Genomic DNA, 22,779 nt, shown 5'->3' on the forward strand with positions numbered 1-22,779 from the left:
TTTGCAGTCACCATGTTATATATAGGTAAATGCAGACACATGTAAACACTACTGCGGCTGAACAGTTCAGTGCAGCAGGTGCGTTTTTCGCTGTCTTTGTACGTTCTACATTAAACGTCCCCACGGCCGTGACCGACTCTCCTCACGGGCCCGCCGCGGTCTGGGGCGTGGGAGGGAGCGGGAGGCCCCACCCCCAGTCTTTCAGTGGGGGGAGCTCAGGCACCTCAGAGGTCCAAAACCGCAGTTTCTTTGAGCAGTTTCTCACAGTAAAAAAAAGGGTAAATGCGTTCTACTGCTTTGGAGATGGCGCTCGCCAGTGATCGGCGGGGAAAGGCTGCGACCCTCGCTGGGCACCGCGGCACGTCCCACCCCGCACCCCCCTCCCCGACGCCCCCGGATGGGCTCTCCCGCAGGGCCCGCAGCTCCGCCCCTCGGCCCGTCGCCGTGCTGCTGTCCCGCCCCCAGCCGCGCAGTTGCTATGGCACGGCGATGACGCAATCAGGGCCCGCCGGAAGTGTTGCGACCTGCGCGGAAGTGGGTTGCCTGTGGGAGGGCGAAGGCGGAAGCGCGGCGGTAGCGATGGGTTGCGATGGTGGCACCATCCCCAAGCGGCACGAGCTGGTGAAGGGGCCGCGGAAGGTCGAGAAGGTCGGAGGGGGCCGCGGGAGGGGCGGCGGGGCGCGCTGGGGCTGGGAGGCCGGGCCCCGGCGGAGCTGCCCGGCGCGGGGCCTGCCCGCCCCGGCAGAGCTCCCTGTAGGAGGTGAAAATAAGGAAAAAAAGTCCCTGAGCAAACGAGAAAAACTTGTGCGAGTTAATGTTCGTTGTTGTTAAATAAATAAATATGATCTGTTTCATCCTCACACCACTCTGTGGCTATACTTCCACTCATGACAATTCAGGTAGCTTTTTTTTACTATTCATTTATGGTCGAATGTGCCATAAAGTTTACATTTTCAAACTGGAACTTCAGGTAGCACGTTGATATCCCCAGAACTGCTTGATTTGTTATTTTTATTCCTTACTGTGAGCGGTACTGGTAGCTAGGCCTAGCAGATGGGAGATGCAGAATTAAGAGTAAGACAAAGGAGAAGAGAGTAGTGGAAAACGTACGAAGGGCAAAAAGGAAAAGAGAAGAGAAGAGGTGGAAGTGTCAAAAAGTAAGAAAACTGAATCAGCGTTTGGAAGATATGCCCCAAGTCAGATGCAGAAACATATTTGGTATAGTGATATAGGTGGATCCTCAAAACTGAGCTTGACTTTCACTGAAAAGGTTTTTGCTAAATATTTTAGGGAATAGCTTTGAATGCAGAAAGTAGAATTGGTAAGATGCCTGGGGACTTGATTTGAATTTACATTAAAATAATTTTCATACTGAAAAATTATTTCAAAACCAAAAGTCTTATTTTCTTTCAGGTTGACAAAAATGCTGAATTGGTGGCACGATGGTACTACTGTACTCTGAGTCAAGAGAAATTATGTCGACCAATTGTGGCCTGTGAGCTAGGCAGGTATGAATGTTTTCATTTAGAGTTCCTTATTAAAAGGTAGTAATTTCTAAACAAAAGGACGTTACAAGAATCAAATATTATTTCTACGAATTTATTGTTGTAGGTTGTATAATAAAGATGCTGTCATTGAATTCTTGTTGGACAAGTCATCTGATAAAGCTATTGTGGAAGCTGCATCACATATCAGGAGCATTAAGGTAAAAAGGTTATGTCTAATTTTAAAGAGCACCATAAAAGTTAAAACAGCCTATGATAGCTTAATTTGCTAATGTTCTCATTTTTTACTAAAATTTTAAAAATACAACTGTAATTGCATATTAAATCCAGTATCTGTTTTTTTGATTAATGTGCAGGGTGTGTTTGCTTTCCAGGGCTAGAGGGGCAAATGTGATAGGCTAAAAGCTGTCTGCTGCATATGTTGTGTGGCTGCAGTGACCATAGACTTAATAGCTTGGCATAAAATTTTTAATTTTCTGGATAGCAAAGTCTGTGCTGGTAGATTTTAGTCATTTGATTTTGCTCTAAAGACACAAGCATGGAAAATACACCATGTCATGGACATGAGGACTTTTTGTGAGTAAATAAAAGTGAGGCATGATTGTTTGAATTAGGAAGGAGTCTGATTAATGTTGAACATACTAATAAATTTTCTTTCTAAATGCTGCTGAAAGCTTATCATTTCCCAGAGCAGAAGTCAAAAGCAGAACACCAGTGTGTATTTTCAAATGTCTTTCACACATGCAATTATGTATTTATAAATACACAAAAATTCTCTGTTGTTAGACTTGTGCTAAATCTTTTAACAGAACTAAAAGAAAAGAATTTTTTTCTAGAAGCAATGTTGTTATAAGTCTAATATCAAAAAAGAAGCTGTAATATAGTAAACCACCAAGAAAAAAATAACTTCAGGAATGTTGTTATGGTTGAAAAATCATCAGTAAACAACTTAAGGCTTGCATTTGTATTTTTCAGAGTGTTACAGAACTAAACCTTGCCGATAATCCAGCTTGGAGTGGTGATAAAGAGAGTATAAAAGGTGATAAGTATGATGATATCCAGTGTGCACGCTTTATATGCCCTGTGGTGGGCTTGGAAATGAACGGAAGGCATAGGTCAGTATTTATGTTTCTGGATTTAGTTTTCAAAAATGAGTTATTCAAAACTGAATATATAGCAGGTAGAGTAGTTTAAATCAATAGTGTAGAAACTCATATACTTATCGCAGGCTTTTTGGAGAATCTTGGCCTTCCTGTTAGAAAGGAGTTCTGAAGATCAAGAAAAGGTGTCTGTCCTTTTTTTCATTTCCAGATTGAGAGGAGAGATGAAACATGCTCCTTTTCACAAATCAAATTATATATATAAATGAAAGGAGCAGAGCGCCATGTTTGCAAAGAAAAAGTGATGTACAGTTGTTTGAAGGACAAGCCATATAAGGTTTTTGTGAACAAGGGGAGGAAGGTCGAATGAGACTTCCCATGAAGCATTCCCACCTACACTTATGTTGAGATCAGAATGGTGATGGACTATATGTTTATTATAACATTGTGCCAGTATCCTTTTTTATTATTGTTAGGCTAAGGAAGGATGCTTCCCTTCATCCTGGTTTGGGCAAATAAGCAATTTCTTGTTAAGCCTAATGTGTGAGGAAAGTCAGGTTTACAGTTTGATTGTTGACAAGCATTTCTTTCTTCAGTGGTAAATTAGTCTGCAGATATTCAAAGGGGATTAAAGAGACACCCTGAAAAGTAAAACTGCTTTCACCAGATCTCTCTTAATTTTTTTTTAATCAGATGAGGGTGACAGACTGAAATGATGTTGAAGAGAAGAGGAGTATCATCTCACCAAATAATTTGGTGTGAGAAGGAAAGGAAGATGATATAAACCACATGCCTAATTGCTTTAGATTGTCTTGAATGAATCTTTTATGTAGACAGGACACACCTGGGAGAGCAGATCCTTGGCTAGGGTCACTTGTTGCACTTCACTAGAGGGCTGGAGTCTGAGAGCAAGTGAAAGCAACAGGCTTAGTGTTGCAGAATGCACCAGGAGTGCTGCATGGTAGCATGACTGATTCCAGGAAAGAAGGGTATTGGCAAATTTGGGAAGTAACTCTTGAAATATTCCAGCTCAGGCATGAAGTCTCCTCGTCCATGGACTCCAAGGGAATGAACAAAGTATCATTTTACTTTTCAAAATTATCAGATGAGAATGCTTATGTGTTCAGCTTTCCTCTAGCAGCTTTTTTTTTTTTTTTTAATAGTGGTAAATGTTGCACTAAAGGGGATGAAAGGAAATGCTTAAAAACTCTAGAAGAATATTTTGCTGAACTTTGTACTTGAAGAGCTCGTTGTATCCCCAAGCTTGTAAATGGTTCTTGGAATTGTGAATCGTTTCACCACATACCTCTTTCCCTATCTTTTCTTGGGACATTTAATTTACTGTCCTGATCTAGACGTAAGGATGTACACTACCATTTAGGCCACCACAACTGTGTTAAAAAGAGAGCTCCCTTTCTCTATCTTGCTCATTTAGTAATTAGTAGCATTTACAGTTATGCTATATATTTAAATGATGGAACAATTTAAATGGTATAAATTTATAGAAACAAAATATTAATCACCTACTTATTTCTATATCAAGCAGGTTATTGGTTTATACAGAACTAGTTTTAGCTGAATCTCTAGATTTGATATTTTGATCTTTTAATGCAGTTTTTAATCTGTTTATCAAATTTCAACTTCCAAAAATGAATATTCAATGAAGTTCAGTAAACAGACACAGTAAGAGCCGTAGTGGAGAGGATCTGTCACTCATTATGACAGTAAGCAGTGGGTAACTGTGCTATGATGATTCAAGAGAAACCTACATAGTTCAATAGCAAATGCACAAAAACATCTTGAGAGAATTCATTTTTTAAGATCGCTTTGCGAGATTGTCATATATAGAGAGAACAAAATAACAAAATCCATATTGTGATCTAATGTGTTGATATCTTGGTTAGCTCTAAGAATTTGTAAAGTGATAGTTAGGTGTTTACTATTAGCCTGTTGTAATAATAGTTTCATGTTAAATCAGCACTGCAGATCTGTATTTTCGATGCACAGAATTTCTTAAGGTGGCTGTATGACTTGTCTTTTCTTCAAAGGTTTTGCTTCTTGCGAAACTGTGGCTGTGTGTTCTCTGAACGTGCTCTCAAAGAAATTAAAACGGAAGTTTGCCATAGGGTGAGTTTTCTTCAGATTTAATAACTGTAGGGTTATATATGACCCTAAGTGATATATACATACAATTGCATTCATATCTATTGCAGTTTTTTTTTTTCTTGATCTGAGTATCCAGATTAAAGTGGAACTTATTTTCTGGTGACCTGAAATAATTCTGTATGGCCTTTTGTAATGGAAATATGTTTCCAAGTAATTAATAATAATGGTAATAAATGAATAAATAAATAATAAATAATTGTCACAATAAGTATTTTTGTTCTCAAGAGAATTTGGTTTTACAATAACTACTGTCAAATTAACATTTTTTGTTTTGTCTTTCAAAGATTTAATCATTAATTTCAATTTGGCAGTTCTTATTATTGAATGCTTCTAGTTTGTGCTGATCACTATCTGCTTTATGTGTTTGAACTGATTACATTTTCAAGATATGTTTTGATTTATATATTTTTAACGGAAGTTTGCCATTGCGTTTTGGGGGGCAATTCTTCGCATTTTTGGCAGTTATATGGATTACTGTAGAAAATATTGACTTAATTTCCTTTTATAGCACTGGTGGGATCTCATTACATAGACTTCTTTAGCTACGGGCCGTGATGTACGTTGCAAATAGTCTTCTCTTTATCACTTCTTTTGTAATCAGTGATATTTGTGGTGAATATAGCTGCCCCTTGTAAGAGGAGTTACTATTCGGGATACACCCTGTTATTTGATATGACACAATGTACAGTACACTTGTACTAAGCAAGAAAAGAGCTGTGAACCAAATGCTTTCTTGGTAAATTGTTGCAGGTGACATGGAATATTATTAATTAAGTTTAGTCTCATATTACATTCAAGGTTAGTTTAATCTTGGTAATGGTTCTCTACTTTCCTGTTGTTGGATATCTTTATTTTGGATAAATATTTTTAGGGGGGTTTTTGTTTTTGTTTGTTTCTAAATTTGCTGTTGATAGGTGGATGTTGTGTGATTAGTAAATAGAGAAATGAGATGTTTTAGTCACAATTTGTCCAGTGTAGTAGTCTTAAAAAAAAAAAAAAAAGAAAGAAAGAAAGAAAAGAAAAGAAAAGAAAAAATGAATCTATTTTGTTTTCTGTTTTTCTTTTAGTAAGTAATTAGATTGATCACAATCTAATGTTTGAATGCAAGCATTTATATGAGGATATGAATTCTTGGCGATATTCAGAGATGCTTCTAGAAATATTTAAATGTAGATAGTATCTATTCTGTCTTTTATTATCGGACATTGCGCAAAGACAAGTATCTCTCTGGAAGAACATTCTTTCTGGAATACTGCTTCCAGCAGCAGATAATTTTCTATGTGCAGCGGGATTGCAGGGACCTGTTCTAGAAAATGAACTCTTGTGGGGTTTTCACACTGCCTTTGTTAGTGCACAGAAATATCTGTATCTTAAAATCTTGCTGGGCTACAGTAAAGTGAGGCTAGGACTTCATACTCTCTTTAGGGTAGAAGTACTAGGAAACCAAGTGTGACAGCTGTTAGTTATACCTGTTAGTGCAGTATCTGAGTCACAGCTACTTCAGCTGTGTCAGCAGTATACCTTATGGCTTAAAAAGAACTTCTGCCCATTTCAGTATCATGCCGAGTATCTTATGAATATATTTTAACTTCTGTTAGCAGTTAATAAGTTTTCTGTTTGTTCTGTTCAAAATCAGCACTAGACAACTCTGAGACAAAATCTTGACTCTGCCCTTTGTACTTTTCCCTTTAGTTAAAACATAAGTTACTGTTGTCAGCATGGAGAGCAATATTGTGCTTTAGTATGTTTTTGTTACTTTTTCTTCTTCTTCTTTTTTTTTTTTTTTTTTTTTTTTTTTTTTTTTTAATTCAGGGAGTTATATGACTATCTATATTTCCTGGACATCACTGTTTTTATATACATTCTGTGTAGTGGATACATTAAGGTTTTTGAAGCATTTTCGACGTCTAGAATTATACATTCTACAGTACAATGTTTGGTGAGATCAGTGATAAGCAATATAGATGTGTATAGCCAAGATTTCAAAAACTCAAGATTAAGAAAAAGATTATATTAACTAGCTCTACAGAATCAAACTTTTAAAAAGTGTTATTTTTCTGTATCTTGTAAATAACATGTATTTTTAATTTTCAAGAAAATCTGTGCTGGTGACCTGAGCGTGTTGGGGATTATTGCTGTGTGAGCATATGTGTTGTAGTCTGCATTTCCTTTGATTAAGGTTGAAGAATAATTCAGTAGCTTTTTGAATATATACTGATAAAATTCTCATTCTGTATTCATAATTGAGAAGGGGAATAGAAGTTTTCAAAACAGGATCATGGGGAACTGGTTTCTGTCTTTTCTAGTAGCTAACTTTTTTATCCAAAGCACTACTTAAACACATTCCCCCAGCACTTTCTATCTTTATGCAAAAAAATGAAATTTTATGTCCTATATATATATTCTGTGAATAGCAATTTCTTATTAACAAATAAAATCCCCCCCTTTTTTTTTTGGTACATGTTCTTTCAAAGGGCAAAAGTTTTCTGAAGTCCTGAATGTTACAGATCGGTATATACGTTATCTAGGCTTGTGCTAGGCAGTTATCTACGCAGTTAGCTTGTGCTAACTGCTATTATTTTAAGAGAGATGCCTTCTGAACCAAAATCCAACCTATGGAATCAATGTGGGCCACAACATTTTCTTTCATGGCCTTGCCACCTTTTGGTCTGTCAGTATTCACCTAGATGCTTTACTTTGAAAGCCCCTGCCGCATCTGCATGTGAGAAGGATTCGTCACAATGTAGCTTTGGAGAGTGACAGGTGAAAATAGTTCAAGAAGAATAATCTTGTTTTCACTTGTGTTTTCTTAGTATCCAATTTCTCTTTTTCACTTAGTGGAATCTGTGTTTTGCCTTTATCCCAGGGGACAAGGTATATTGCATGAATATAAACTGGAGGAAAGTCAATCTGGGAACTATTTGGCATTTTTTTCCCCACTACAGTAATATCCCCAAAAAAGCATTCAAAACGAACTATTTTGTGCATTAATCTGTGTGCCTAGAGAGCAAAGCAGTGCTGATAGTCTGCTAATTTGTAAACAGGGATGGTTGCTCAAAGGACTTTGTTGAACAAATACTTTTACAATGCAGTAAAAACATTCACCACAGACCATAGAGATCCAGAAGCCCAAGCAATAATTCTGCATTCCTCACCTTTGTACTCATATACTTGAACTAGTTCAACTGAACTAGATAATCAACATATATTTACATGCTAGAAGATATACACCACAAGGCACTGTGCTTCATAAAATTATAGAAAATAATTTTCCTCTGGGAGGAGCAAGAGAAGGTTTCCTCTTTTCCAGGCTTCCTGGCTTGGCTTGTAGAAATGCTCACCATTCTGTGGAAAGTTCCACAGACAGTTGTCTCACTGCTCATTTTTTCTTTTTTCCTTGAGCAGCTCATAAAAGGAATAAAGCAATCCACTTGCATGGTGAAATAAGTGTTCAGAAAAATGGAATACATGCACAGATTCTGACTAACTCAAGCAAATGGGAAAAACCTAACATAAGAATTCAGCCTCCCTCAACTTATCTCAGTCATGCTTACTGTTGTGTTAGATTTGAAAGGCTTTAGAGTTTTAGTATATGAATGATGTAGAAGTTTCCCTGGATTCTCTGAAAAAAAAGACATTTATTTTGTCTCAAGAGAAAGTTTATGTGAATAGCTGGCAATATTAAATGTATATATTTATCTGCTTTTACTGGAAATGTTAAAAAAACTGTATTGGTGTAAGGTAAAGATGCAAAAAGGATGAAATTGTCATGGTCGGAAGACTTCTAGTGAAGAAACTCTGATACATGAAGATTTCAGACCTAAGTAGCAATATTCTGGAGCATTCAAATTAAAAATAGTATAAAAATATGAAAACTCAAGGGCAAATGGTTGGTCAGAATCTGGGTATTCAGAGAGTAAGATTGCCTTTTATCACCTCGGTAGTAAATATTTTGAACTATTTTGATAAAATATAACTCTTCCTGGCCAAAAATTTTTGGAAGAGCAATGAGCATTTGTTTGTTGCGGTTTATAGCAAGGAGAGAGCTCATTAGTTGAAGAGTTGGGTGCAAATTTTGAAGATTCTAGCTATTTCAACTAAAAAGTGTTGAAAAGTGGCTTCATCTAAAAAAGAGCAACTTAAGAATACAAATAAAACTTATAGTAACCTTGTACATGGAAGTGTGTTTTGTTTGAACTATATGTTTGACGTTTTCTACAGTAGGGGAGAAAATTTAAACTATCAAGAGGAAGCTGCAAGCTAAAATGTGCAGGACATGTCTTTAATAGGCAGGAAGAGAAACAACTTTGGATTGTGTCACAAGATAATTCCATAGCCGGAAGCCCTAAAGAACTGCCAGCTTTCTGCCATCCCCTGCTTCTTGTTTGCTGATCTTCGGGAAGAATTATATGTGAAATGGAGATTATCCTTTTAAAATTTACACTTTTAAATGGAGAAGTTTTATCTACTCTTGTTTCTAATTTTCCAATAGACTAGTAATGTTAAAAAGGACAGCAAGGAAGTTTCTAATCTCTTTTGTGTGTGATGATATCTTGACCAAGATTGTCAGCAAGTGGTAGTCTGTATTGGTCTGTAGATAGGGCTAAAATGATTAAGTATTTTGGTTCTTCCACTTTCTAATTGGCTCCCTAATTCTTGCATGACCCATTAGTCTTTACTATCTGTTTGCAAGTCTGTTATTTGACAATAGGTGAGTTTTTAGAGAAGGTGGAATAAAACAATTATGTTTAACAGCATATAGTGTCTGATATATTTAACTTGTTTTTTGGGAGGGTTGAAAAAGGAGTTTTTACCAATTTTTATGTTGACTCTCCTGTCTGAGAAGTTAGAGTAGGCACTATACTAAGATAGTTTTTTGTCAGGATACTGGTTACTGTATTTATAGTGGAATCCCTTCTGGGAGTTCAGGTGGTCACTTTAGAATTTAAATGATAACTTTACAGTTTAAATATTGTGTAGATGAAGTAATACAACTATTCTGAATATTTTGATAATAGAACTTGTGAAGACGTGGCATTTGGAAGCCCATCTTAGAAACAAGGGCAGGCAGTATGTAATCAAGTTGCCAAACACGTGTTTTACAATACTCTGGGCTCTTCATGGCATTCCTGATGGAACAGCTACAAGATTGGTCATTGAGATTGCCTGTTGCTGTCTGTAGTATGATTCAAAGATTAGGCTGAAGACTGGATAAATGAGAAAGAACTTTCTTACTGTATGCTTAGTGTTGGAAAACGGCATGGATCTGGCGTAATCTAAAACATCCAGTTTCTGAGTTTTATTAAATTCTCTGTATAAGGAGGAGAGGGATGGAAGGTGGGAGGAGAAGCGTGAATGCATTGTTTCTAGCAGGGAGTGTGGTTCAGTAGAAAATTTCAGCCTGTTCAGATTGGGCGTGCTGTTCATATGCAGTTTGGGAGTGGTGAGTGTTTATTTTGCTTTTTTTCCTCTAGCTACAAGTGCTTAGAGTCTACAATCAGCAGCTGATGATGCAGCTGAGTATTATCAATAGACATAATAAAGAAAGTATACTCAATGTTGCTGTGGTAATTCATATATCCATTAGACAGTACTCTGGTTTCATTGATTTGGTGCTTTAAACAGTAGTGATTTGCAAATTTCATTTCCAAGCCAGTTATGGTTCTTTTCTAATCCAAGTATATTATTCCCTGTAGTTCATGTAATTAATACCTTGTTTATGATCATCATAGAAACCTACCTTTTTTGCCTACTTTTAAAAATGTGATCTCCTGCATATCTTTAATTTATTCTTGAAATATTTTCAGATTCAACAGACTAATACTACATACATATACCCAAATGTTTAACTTAGATGTAGAACTGTTGTACATGTGCCTTGGGTTTTTTGAAAACAGAAACTATGCATACATCTTTCAGATATAGAGTTGGTGTGTTTACAGTAGCTTATAAGACATACTGTTTCCTTGGACAAGGTCACATTGACACTATGTTCTCTTAGATCAACAGTTATCAAAAGTTAGTAAATATATTGCTGAGATCTAAAAGCTTTGAATGATATACTTATTAAAAAAAATCTTTAAAGTTCTGTAAGTATATTAAATGCTCTGGTCAGCTATCACATTTGCATTATGACTTTTTCTAACTGCTGTTGGAAGGAAATAACACTTAAGAATTTAATGAGATTATGACAATTAGATTGAGTGAAATTGTTTCTTAATGTTTGAGGGAAAGATGGTTTAATTAGGATTTTGGGGGAGTTTTTATATAGGTGGCATTTTCTGTTAATATGTAAAATTATTTAAGGAAGCATGATCACAGTCCAATGAATTTTCTGGATTGACAGGCATAGTTATATTTCAAGCGGAGTTTTTTTCTCATTTGACTAGTTCTGATTCTTCAAACCAACCCCATGTTTTATTGTGCGATACTATCAGATTTATCCTTTTGATTCAGTTCAGAAGGAAGACGTGCAACAATTGTTCTGTAAGATAGCAACAAGAGGCGTAAGCTAGATACAGGATTTGCTACAAGGGCAATAAGATAATGAATGTAAAAACAACATAGAGTGGAAGCTGGCAGTTCCTTACAGTGGACTGAATGTGGCTTAGTGAAATTTTCATTACTAATATTGCCATGATTGATACCTGCTAGAAACACATTAGCTTCAGTAGTGTTTTCCAAAGGAACTCTCAACAAGCCCAGTGTGAACATGCTGCATGATTTTTTTTTCCCCCGCCTCTGTGAAAAAGCATATTCAGCAATAATTGGTCACAAAGTAAGCCATGGAATATACACGAGGCTGAGTACAGGCTTTGGACTGAGCTTGTGAATTTCTGTAAATAAATAGGGACCAGATGGTCTTTCCTTAGGTGGAAGTTCATCCAAAAGAAACTATGCTTCCAAGAAACTTGTGTGGGAAAATATGCACTATAGTTTGAAGAACCTGGGAATAAGTTTGGAATAAGAAACTAGGCTTTTGGTGTTCTACTGCTGGTTCATTCATTGATTTGTTTTGATTTTTTGCTTAATCTCTAAGTCAATTTTCCTGTAGAAAATGAATTGGTGCTTATTGAAGTTTATATCTAAACCACTTATACACATTTCTATATAATTTGTAGTTTCTAATCATGTAACAACATGTGTTTTATTAAGTCCCATCAAAGTTCTTCCCAAAAATGAGAGTTTGTGGGGATTTATTGGATTGAAAATTTTTGCCTGTGGTCCTGCCAAAAAGTTAATAGAGGAGGACCAACAACTTGAAATGACTTCTCAAAATTCAGGTTTCTCCTAGACCTTTTCCATCAGCAGCATGTAACTAAGGACTTTTGAGGAAAGGGTGTAGGAATGGTCTTGTGAACTTTTAATCCAGTGACAGTGAAAGAGTTGCCATGCCATATAAAATATAACTACCTATATCCTCTTTATTGACGCATGTTGCCGCAGTCTTTTCAGTAGTACAACCGGGGAGATTAAATTATGAGTGCTGAAAAGACCAACTCTTGCCTAGAATCCTAGTTCTTTTTCTACTGCTGTTCCCTGTTTTCTGCTTCTGTAATGTATGGGAAAGCCACTTTCTTACTGCAGACTAGTGCTGCATTCGGTTTACAAAACGTCTTGAATCTGAGATCCTTGTCCTGGCTATTGTGATCCATGCAAATGGTTGCAAGGTTCAGGAAAGTTTCATTTTCCTCGGGTCAGGTACCCTGGACTTGAAAAGTAGCTTTTCACGCAGTCACAGTTTATTTCCTGTTACAATTTGTTTCCCAGGTCCAGATTTCCCATGTTTTATTGTCCTAAACTTATGCAGAGACCCAGAAAATGGAGGTCTTGACTAAAACTGCATAGCAAGATTTGTATTACTGTTACTGATACAGACACCCTTTTCATCAGGAGCAGAGCAGATGTAGTGCGACAGTCATGTTACCGTGCTACACAATGAAATTAGAGGTGCAACTGGCCATGAGCAAAACAGCAAAATGGACTATGTCTGAAACCGGCTGTTACTTGCTTCTCTACCAGCTCTGAAGTTTTAGTGTAAATTTCATTATTCAAATAAGCTACGTGATAAGGCATACAGTGGACACCACTTTAACTTGTGCTTTTAATGTTTCACCTTTGTCCAGTCTGTGCTTCTGCTTTATTTCTCTCATACCAGTTAGTTCTTTCTGCAGCCACAGACATAAGGAACATATTTTTTTCCAGTTAAGTAACTCACTTAAAGAAGGAGTAAGAACTGTCCCCTTGTCTTTATTAGGTTATAGACCTGTTGGACTATTGACATATAGACTGTGTCATTTTTCTTTTTAGAATTAACCTATTAGCAGTTGTTGCTCTTTATTTTACTGTAAGTAAACTTATCAGCTTATTTTACTGATCAACAGTAGTACAGTATTGTGCATATCTTTATGACGTGATGCACAGTGAAGACTATTACTAAAAATTTTGATGGTTTCTTTCAATATTTTAAGCACTGCTTAAATGTTACTTAAGCTCAAACATTCAATTTCATGTTAAAGTAGTTATTTTCTTGAAAACGCCAGTGATCTTCAATTGGGACTTCTGCTTGCTGCAGTACTTTAAGCCTGTATCGTCTCTCTAGGCAGTCCATAACAAGTGGATATGTTGCAGGTTCAAATTTGTTGGCAAATAAATGAGGTGATTCAATGATCCACTGTAAATCTCCTAGTCCATAGATGCAAATGTCTCTGATGTAATGGCCTGCAAAGACAAATTGATGGTATATAACAGCAGCAGAAAGCTTAATTTAATCATTTTAAAATAGATCTAAGGATCTGACAAACATGCTTGTCAAGTAAACCCCCTACTTTTCATTGAAATCTGACTAGTCAAGTTAATGTATTGGTTAATGTAATTGAGGAAGGTAAGCAAATGTACTGAGGCTTGCAAAACCTAAAGTCCCTGAAAATAAACATATATGCAGCTCTGTCATTAACCTTTTAAATTATAGAAGCATCATAATTGGAGGTTGAAAGAACATTTAGTGTGTGGATACTGTGATGATCTTTGCAAGAATATATCAGAAGATTTTTGGATTGGATACAGTGGAGTAATTTAGTAGAATTGCTTGCTGTTTTATTTCGTATTTTCAAAATAAAATATGCATGACTTCTGAGGCACACTTAATGGGTGATTTAAAGTATAATATGTAATTTGCAGTGAATGCTAGCCGGTTAATCAAATTCTAGTTTCATGGTGAAAATTTACCTTACCTTTGCAGCCTTTGTGTGTGGTTCCTTCTTGATCTTTCCATTTAATGGCTCGTATGTTTCCTTCCCAGTCTGCATGTGGTGTAGCACCTGGAGCATCTTTAAAAACACAAGATTCTGATAAGATTTGTTTATATTTATTATAGGTATAATTTTCAGTATGGAAAGCTTTTTTTGTGTGTGTGTGGCCACGTTAAGTATTTGTTCAGATATATGAATCATAGGAGCAGACGTAGTTCTCAGCTGCTCTTTATTATTACTTTTGAGAGCATGAGCTTTTATGTTGCTAAGTGTTTATTCTGTTTAATCACCATTTTTGTAGCCTTTTAGCTAATCACCTTCACTGTAATATTACTTCTTTGGAATCAAGCCTTGTTTCTCAAACTGTCGGGAGATGCGACTGTTGAAGGGTTGGCATCAAGGCTGAAGAAACAACCATGTCTGTGCAATGCATCCTCTTAAGGGTGTTGTTAGGTTCTAAAACAGAAGTCACTAGATCTCCATATCACAGGCCTTATAATATTGTTGTTCTGGGGGGTTATTTATAGTAAAAATAAGATGCATCTTACCGTTTAAACGATTCAGTGTGACCCAGTAGTGTTCATCCGGACTGTATGTGTCTCTTGACCATTCAAGCAATTCTTTTGCACGTGCATCAGTCAATGTAAACTCCACAAATTCTTTAGTAAGTATGTAATAGGCACTACCAAAATATATTGTCAAATTGTATGGAGGTTTAGCTTTTATATTTTTTGTTGGATACACGTATGATATTCCAGAATGTACGTATTCTCTATAACTAACCCGTGTCCTGTGTTTCATATGAAGTGGTTGGACAACCCCAGGAGTCATATTTTTACCATTCCATTTGCTTTTGATGTATTGTATAATGTCTTTGTTTGTTTTGATGGGATAATCTTGACCACATAAATTAATAACATAATTCCACTGAATTTTGGAATGAATCAGATCTCTCATGCAATTAATATCAGCTTGTAATCTTGAAAATCCTGCATAAACAACGTTTTCTCTTTTTGAGGAAATAAAAATATTTTCAAAGCAGTTAACAATGTTTTGTACAGCAGCTTTATAATCTTTCGGGGACTTTTCATCAACGTGTATGCAATAAATATTCTGAGGCATATAAATAGCTCTTAGTAGCTTTACAAACATTTGCAACTCCTTGTGAATTGTGATAATATATGCCAATGAGAAATTTCCTTCTTCTTCAGATAGTGGTCTTGTTATAAAATGCAGACTCTTCAAAACCACGGAGCAATTGCAAGAAGCGTGAATGCAGCTAAGTGTTTCCGGTTGGTAGGTGTTCTGACAAAAGCTTCCGATTTGAGAGGCAACACTTTTCCCCACAAAAAGAGCTGAACAAAGTTCATCTGGGTAAAAACCACACTCTGCTGTATCTGTAGTAAACTTTTGTTCATTTGGCTCTTCAGAAAGTGTGTTCTTTAGGTAAATAAAAGTGTAAATGAACATGCATATAGCAATGCACACTAAAAATCCTGATTTTGTTGCTTCAAGTGGGTTCATTTTTTATTTTCCAGATGCTGTCCTCTGGTCATAGTTTAATTAAGCATTTAGAATATCTGAAAGGAAAAGTGAGATAAAGAGAGGAAGAGGAGAACTTCCCAACATTTTTAAAACAGAAAAGAAAAAGGATGATGTGATAGTGATTCATTTATAAATATGTTGCAGTTACCCTCTTTCCAGTTACTAGGAGGGGCTCTTTGTGTGCCCATATGCATGCCCATGCTGCATTATACTCTGCCACTGCAAATGGTACTTGCAGGACCATGAAGCAACTTTTGTAAGATGAACTAATTGGCCAAATAACCAGGCATGGCCTTGTCCACTTCATTGCTTGAGCAAGTGGAGCCTAGCTGATTGAATAAAAGCTTATTCTATCTTGAGTCGGTAAGTCAGTCTTGTGTAGTAGGTTAGTCCATGTCCTCCGAATAGGGAAGATGTGTGAGCAATGCACAGCTAAAGAACAGCCATTGCTGAGACTTTCTTGAGGCCTGGAGATCATAAGATCCTGCCAGAGCAAATTTTAGTAAACTAAATCTCCCTTTTTAGGATAGTCATCTGAAGAATGTAGTTGGATCCGTACATTCCACAGTCCTTGAATTGGACTGTGGACTGTATCTGGTTTCTGGATATGTGAGGTGTATGTATATGTATATCTATATTTCAAGTACATTGTATATCTGTCTATACATTTTTTTAAAAAAGTATTTTGTTTTGCTCTGTTAGCCATATACTGAGTGTATATGTTGTGCTTTGTTTGTATTCAGAGCCAGTATACTTCCCTAGCAGCTTGCAAGCACAAAGGGGTTCCACAAAAGCAGATACCTGGGGAAGGAACAGATTCCAATAATGTTCCCCAATAAGGGTTATTTTTGCTAGCCTCAACCTTACTGCTGTCAGCTGCAACTATAGCATCCACAGTTTCAGAAGAGTACATGCATGTTATTTTATCCTTACTCTCTAGTGTTATTTCACGAATGGTAAATATTTGCATAGTTTGTGATTTTTTTTTTCAGTTGTTATCGCAAAATATTCTGAAATGGGTGCTGCTTTGTCGCGAATCGAGGGGACTTGCCAGTTCTGTTTGGCAACATTATGTTCCAGTTCACTATGACCAGCTGGTACTCAGTAGCAGAAAAATTATTAAATAAACAAAGTGAAAAGTCTAAATTGTAATTCACAAAATTCATCCTTTGTTCTCCTTGTAAAGTTAGCAAGGTGTTCTAACTCACTTCAGATCTCTTTTTGTCTCCAACATCTTTATATTAATGATTTTGAAAACAAAACATGGACAACATTCATTCCTTATTTTTAGCAGACTTGCATATCCTGAGATAAAGTATACTACTGCCAGTATTAAGATTCATAAAGAAGTGTATCATTTATATTGGTATCAGCATAGGAGATTTCCACTGTGTATTTTCATGATTATCTTTTTCTTACAAATACCTTCCTTGCTGAAAAATCAGAAGCATGACGACACAGAAGTTCTGAATCCTGCAGCTATTAAATGAAGTCTTTTCTTTGAAGCATTTGATTTAGAACTGCGTAGACAAAATTCCTGGAAAGGGAGGAAAAAAAGATTCTGTCAGCTGTCAGTATACTTCGTAGTTAGATCAAGAAAGCTCTTATTTGCAGTTTTAGAGAATATTCATGTTCTCTTGTACTTTTTTCTACAAACAATTTACTTGAATAAATTTGTACTTCACCTGTAAATACTTTATGCTTTGCAGCTAGCAACATCACAACGCATTTGGTGTTGGCTAGGAACAGAAAAGAAGCAAATTTTTATAAAGGTTGTTTCTTTATATGAATGCTGTTGTGGCTTGAAGGCTAGAAAAAAGCAAAGATTTTTTTTTCTTTCTTTTAATGAAAATTCAGTATATGCCTGTTTTAGAAGGTTGAAAATAAAGAAGGAATTGCAGTTAAAGTAGAAATGAGACACAATTTAAAAAGCTTTAAAAGTAGAAAATTTGAACCAGCAAACCAGATATTCTGTAATACTAAAATTTTAAGAACTTACTAGGCTTTCAGAAAAGAATGTATTTATCTTATTCTCCTTACTGGTATGCACTGGATTTCATGCTGGAAGAACACCTCTTTTCCACTTGGCATTCCAGAAGGTAAATTTGTATGTTAGGTGGAAGATTCATCCATCTTGCTTCTGTGTTCTGTCAGCAGTGCTCTTCAGTGTGTATTGAATGCATGGGCCAAAGAAAAACATTATGAAATCAGGTCCCAGAAGAATTTTTTTTTTCTTAGCAGCTCCTAAGGGATATATTTACTTTGTAAACAAGCTTGATTGTGAGTCTTTCATCCATTTAAAGTAAAAACTTGAGCACTGGTGTCCACATCAACCTTTCAAAAAGAAAGTAGGAAAAAAAATGCCTTCTAAAGGTAGAAGTAAGGATTTTTCACAGTAAAAATGAGACGTGGGTGCCGTAGCCTGCCGCCAGCTGGCTAACAGTGCCAAGAATAGATTAACATAATGGCTGTTAGGTGCCCAATAGCAGAGGTTAGGGAGAGGGAGTGTCTGTTAGGGAAGCACTGATTTTTTGTGGAGCTGGAGCCAGAGAAACTATTTTGCTGTGAGTGAATAATTACAGAAGAGGCATTGAGGTTACTCTGAATTAGTGAACGTGATGGGATCTTTATGGTCCGTATCACGTGGAAAGTTTATTCTTGGCACACAAATTGCACTGAAGACAGTAAGCAGTTATAAAAATAAATAAATGGGGCTTTAGACTGCTTGGAAAATCCTGCACCTGTGCAGGATGTGTACTTCTTTTTTTTTTTTTTTTTTTTTTTTTTTTTCATTAAATACATGTCTGTGGATAACTTGATAAGGATATAAGGATAGTTCCCTGGGGAACCCAGCTATAATCTGTTTGTGTCCTACAATTGCATTTTTATTATCTATCAAATAATAGCTTCCAGGGATGTTTCAGGTTAATTATTTGCTGTGGATTTTTCCTCTTGAACTCCATAGCATCTAGATGCTGTGTCTCCCCAGCAGTGTACTGTCTTGTACATAAGCAGTCCGCTATCAGGTAAGAAGAAACAAGTCTTTCCTCAGTGTTAAAATATTTGGGGGAAATGACTGAATGATGAAGACTTGCCTTCAAGAACAGAATTACGCAGCTTTCAATCTGAGTGTATATAATAGAATGAAGATGTTGACTTTCTGCTAGTGTTTTTTTCAGATTTAGAGCTAGAATTGTAGCTGTCATTCTCACTGGGCATGCAATTTGTCACTTGTAAGAATTCTCTAGCCCCCACAAATTTTCTGCTGTTGAGGACCATGCTGCCATATTTTCTCTTGCCCTTGAAGAGTATCTTCAGGATCTTAACTGTTAAAGACAATTGTCTGTCCAGGCATAACCTAGTCTATGACTATATTACCTTTTCTAATTATTATTAGAAATGCTAGAATGCCACTATCGGTATTTATTGATAGCAAAATATCTCTTTGAAAATCAAAGAACTTTTTTTGTGGTATGGATAGCTGTTCTAAATCTGGAGTAGAAAGTTGACTGAATTTACAGATAGCATTAGTGTTACACATTCTTCAAAAAATGGCCCGTTTGTAGGGATTTGGAAAGCCGTGGAAAATTGTTGGCTTAAACCTAAGCTGCTTCACCTCAGTTAAAAAGATGAACTCAAAAGAAAAGTGGAATTATGTTTGTGCCTAAAAATATGCCCGTAATATATCGTCTTAGTTCCTCAAGACCTCATTAACTACCAGTGCATTTCATAATTTGTAGCAAATCATTTTACAATTCAATGTTTGTTCTTATTATAGAATTTTGTAATACATCATTGCATCTCTGAATCTTTTGTCTATACTTTTTGTATTTTTTAATATTTAGATAGTCAGTTCAAATGACTTCCTAATTCAGTGAAACAAATGGCTATAGAATACTTCCTTTTCTAATAATTAAATAGTTAAAAGATACTAGCTCTTGCATTTCCAAATTTTTTTGAAGTCTGTTTTTGCCTGAAGGATGAAAAAATATTCGCATAGGTCTTAGTGTAGACATTTTATAAGTAAGTGAATGCTAATTCAGTCCTCTAAAAACTTAAGTGTTAAAATCAGTGCCTTTTGCTGCTTTTTACTTTGATATGCTCTTCCCTTCCGCCTGGGTAAGTCTACTGAGTCTCCTCTGTGTTATGACGACCATCAAGGAAAATAAAAAAAAAATCTTCGTCAAATCCAATTAATACTACTTTAGAAGCGTGAAATCATTCTTACTTTAAAATACTGGATCAGCATTTACTCATAAATGTGAAACAAATTTATGAAGGTGTAGCTTTTCATGTGCTTACCGCTGTTTTTGTTTCTCTTTGTGCTTTTTTCTTTGCTATACGGTATATTAACCTCATAACAATTTAAAACGAATACAATGATAGCTATGTAAACAGTTATGTAAGTTATATTAAGTTACAGTGTTACAAAAAAAATTTCCTTGCAAAAGAACATAATAGGTATTTGTAAGTACTGTGATTCTTCTGATACTAATAACATTTGTAGTAATATGACTACTGTAGATCTACAGAGGGGGATAAAAAAAGATTACTAGCCTTATTACAGATTCAAATACTTTCAAAAGGGGAAAGTAGAAATATTTGAAGTGAAAATATTTGTTGCTCTACAAAAGTTAAAACACTGGGCTTTAATAAAGAGAAAGCAAATCCCTTAAATTTGAAGTTCTAAGATCAAATCTATTCAATCTTACCTTGCACAAAATTAGGCAGGAGAAGGCAGCATAATTTAATAAATAAAAAGCCCCATTGTCCTTCAGCAAAATTCAGGCAACATTCTTCATTCTGTTGCTTGTGTAGAGGTCTCGCATAAGGGAAGGGGGTTAAATATTAACATGAATGTTTTCATTTAAGGCTTCCTCTGGCTTCCCGCAATGCTTAGCATATTTATTCTGCAGCAGTGCTGTTTAGCCTCAGAAGAAATGTCCTCTGCTTCACAATAATGAGAGAGAACTTGATCTTCTCCAAATTTTTGTTGCCACGCTTCTGAGACAGCATTTAAAGGACTGAAATCAGTCTTTCAAATATGTAGAGAGTACATTGCTGATGATTATAAATAGTATTGCTCTACCTCAGAGACCTTAACCTCCGCACTGCTAACAGAGCATGCTAGATGATAACTGGAAAGGAAACTAACCCTCTCTCCTCCTCCTCCTCCTCCCCCTAATTTTCTTAACTCTTTACCTGCTGAAACTTTCCAAGTGCAGCAAATACACTTAGCAAGGAATTGCCTCAGGTCCTTTCTCATATCTGAAGCTAAAAAGATGATAAACAAACTGTCTTCTTAGACTGACCATTTACTGCGTTACTACTTTTATCAAGGTTTGTGGAGAGGTTTAGTATGTGAAAAGTTAACAGTTTAAATATACAAGATTTATGAAGCTTTGGAGTTCTAGAAATGAGTAAAAATGTTGATATGATTTATCCTTTATGGACAAAAATAGGAAGCTTGTCAGAAATAAATATAGGGAAAACCTGGAAGTGAATTAAAGCACAGCTGCAGGTATTGTCTCTACAAAATTATCACTGACTTTAAAGGAAATTCTATAAATCATTCATCATTTTTAACAATATTTTTTTAAAGAAGCTATAACTTCTTGTGAAAGTTTAATGTTCTGCGAACTAATATGTACAAGACCTTTTCTCCTCTTCCCAAGTTATGTCCCCTTTGCCCCATTGCCACCCTACTCAGAGAAAATGGTGCCCATCAAAGCCTACACTACTGAGCTTCTGATGAAAAAACTTCTGGAAAAGCATCTCTCTCGGAATGTGTTTTTAGTTAAAAATTATTGTGTTCTGTAACTGCCTGTTCATATGTAGGCTTGTGGTGGATGAGATGCCAAGCGAACAGTGATTTGGTCCATGATTGAACAGGGCATCTGTTCAATCTGCCTTTCTAAATACTGCCCTGTTTAAAGAGGGACAATCGGTTTGTCGTGATGTATGTTCCGTAGTCTGATGGGAATTGTTTTGGGAAAGTATTCATGTTTTTATGCATTTCCTAGTAATGCTCGTATTTAGGACTGGAGGAATTGGCTTACTATTTATGACAATTTCAGGTTTCTTGCAGGACATTAAACAGTAAGGGGTGGACATTAAACACTAAGGATGTAAAAATTAGATATGAAAGCATAATTTACCTGTTATTTATTTGTATAAGAACTGGAAAAGTCATGGATGAGCCTGCATCATCTTAGATGCTGTACAAACATTTGTCTGTCAAAAGTAGTTTGTATTAAGAAATAAGGTACAAACTTCGTCTTATGTTGCTGAAATTTAGAGTTAAAAGTTTTAGAATCAAGGAAAACTTTAATAAAGCAAGATTTCATTATTATTAAAAAGCTCTTGTATTTTATCCTCTAAGGAAGACAAAAAGTTCTTCCCTACATTAAAGTTGACTTGAAATTTTAAAAATTTCAAGTCGTTCTAGAAAGTAGTTTTTCTATTACTTTTCCTAGTTTAAGTGCAAAAGGTGTCATTTGTGCCTAAGCTAATATGTCTTTTACAGCTCTTAGTCATTAGAACAGTAAAGATAGTAAGTTTTTAAGGGTTGTTTGTTTGTTTGTAAAGTAGATGTATGTATGTAGGATACGTAGGTGTATGATTATCAAATTTTGAAGATTTTTTGATTAATCCTCCTGTACATGCATGATCTTTAACTCCTTGATGCAAATAACATTAAGCCATTTTGAACATACTTTTTATGATTGAAATTACACAGCTTGTGTGTTGTCTGCTTCAGTCAATATCCCACTTTTCTACAATTACAGCTTGAATCTTGCATAAAGATTAGCCAGCTGCTCTTCTAGTGCTTTTATCCATTGCAAATAGTATTCAAATTTAATTAGATGTAGAGATGTCTTCTGGTCAAAATGATGCGAAGACAAGAACTACAGCACAGTATAAACAAAGTACATGAAAGAAGACCTTGTGATATCTTAAGACAAATATCTGCTCCAGAAGAACATATTCTGAAAACCTTTAAGTTTTTGAAACTTAAATTACTTTTTGCTTTTTATCTCAGCATTCCAAAATGTTGAGATAAAATCCTCTTTTTGTATTAATGGAAAGTTGATTTTTTTTTAATCAGAATGAAAACTTTGCATTTAGCAGTGCTGACGATTAAAAAATGTTTGATGTTCATCCAAATAATAAATAGTACCTACTGGCGTTAGTGAAACATGGGAAAGTGGA

The 22,779-nt window shown here is 35.8% G+C and overlaps 2 protein-coding genes across 3 annotated transcripts in view; one reads left to right on the forward strand and one right to left on the reverse strand.

The window, feature by feature from the left end:
- Window positions 1-524: 524 nt before the first annotated feature.
- The window catches only part of RTF2 (replication termination factor 2), a 32,378-nt gene continuing 10,123 nt past the window's right edge, over window positions 525-22,779 (forward strand). For both annotated transcript variants that reach the window (XM_062589105.1, XM_062589106.1), the window contains exons 1-5: window positions 525-648; window positions 1,414-1,508; window positions 1,612-1,705; window positions 2,481-2,620; window positions 4,654-4,732. In XM_062589105.1, the coding sequence (XP_062445089.1) occupies window positions 580-648; window positions 1,414-1,508; window positions 1,612-1,705; window positions 2,481-2,620; window positions 4,654-4,732 (477 nt within the window). In that variant the 5' untranslated portion in view covers window positions 525-579. The remainder of the gene's footprint in view (window positions 649-1,413; window positions 1,509-1,611; window positions 1,706-2,480; window positions 2,621-4,653; window positions 4,733-22,779) is intronic.
- LOC134147683 (beta-1,3-galactosyl-O-glycosyl-glycoprotein beta-1,6-N-acetylglucosaminyltransferase 7-like) lies at window positions 13,002-17,077 on the reverse strand. Its single transcript, XM_062589104.1, has 4 exons — window positions 16,993-17,077; window positions 14,571-15,602; window positions 14,005-14,100; window positions 13,002-13,492 (listed from the first exon to the last, which is right to left on the reverse strand). Exons 2-4 carry the CDS (start codon window positions 15,544-15,546, stop codon window positions 13,266-13,268), a joined length of 1,299 nt encoding a protein of 432 aa, XP_062445088.1. The 5' UTR covers window positions 15,547-15,602; window positions 16,993-17,077; the 3' UTR covers window positions 13,002-13,265.

Source organism: Rhea pennata, chromosome 16 (genome assembly GCF_028389875.1).
Source record: "Rhea pennata isolate bPtePen1 chromosome 16, bPtePen1.pri, whole genome shotgun sequence".
Lineage (NCBI taxonomy): Eukaryota > Metazoa > Chordata > Aves > Rheiformes > Rheidae > Rhea > Rhea pennata.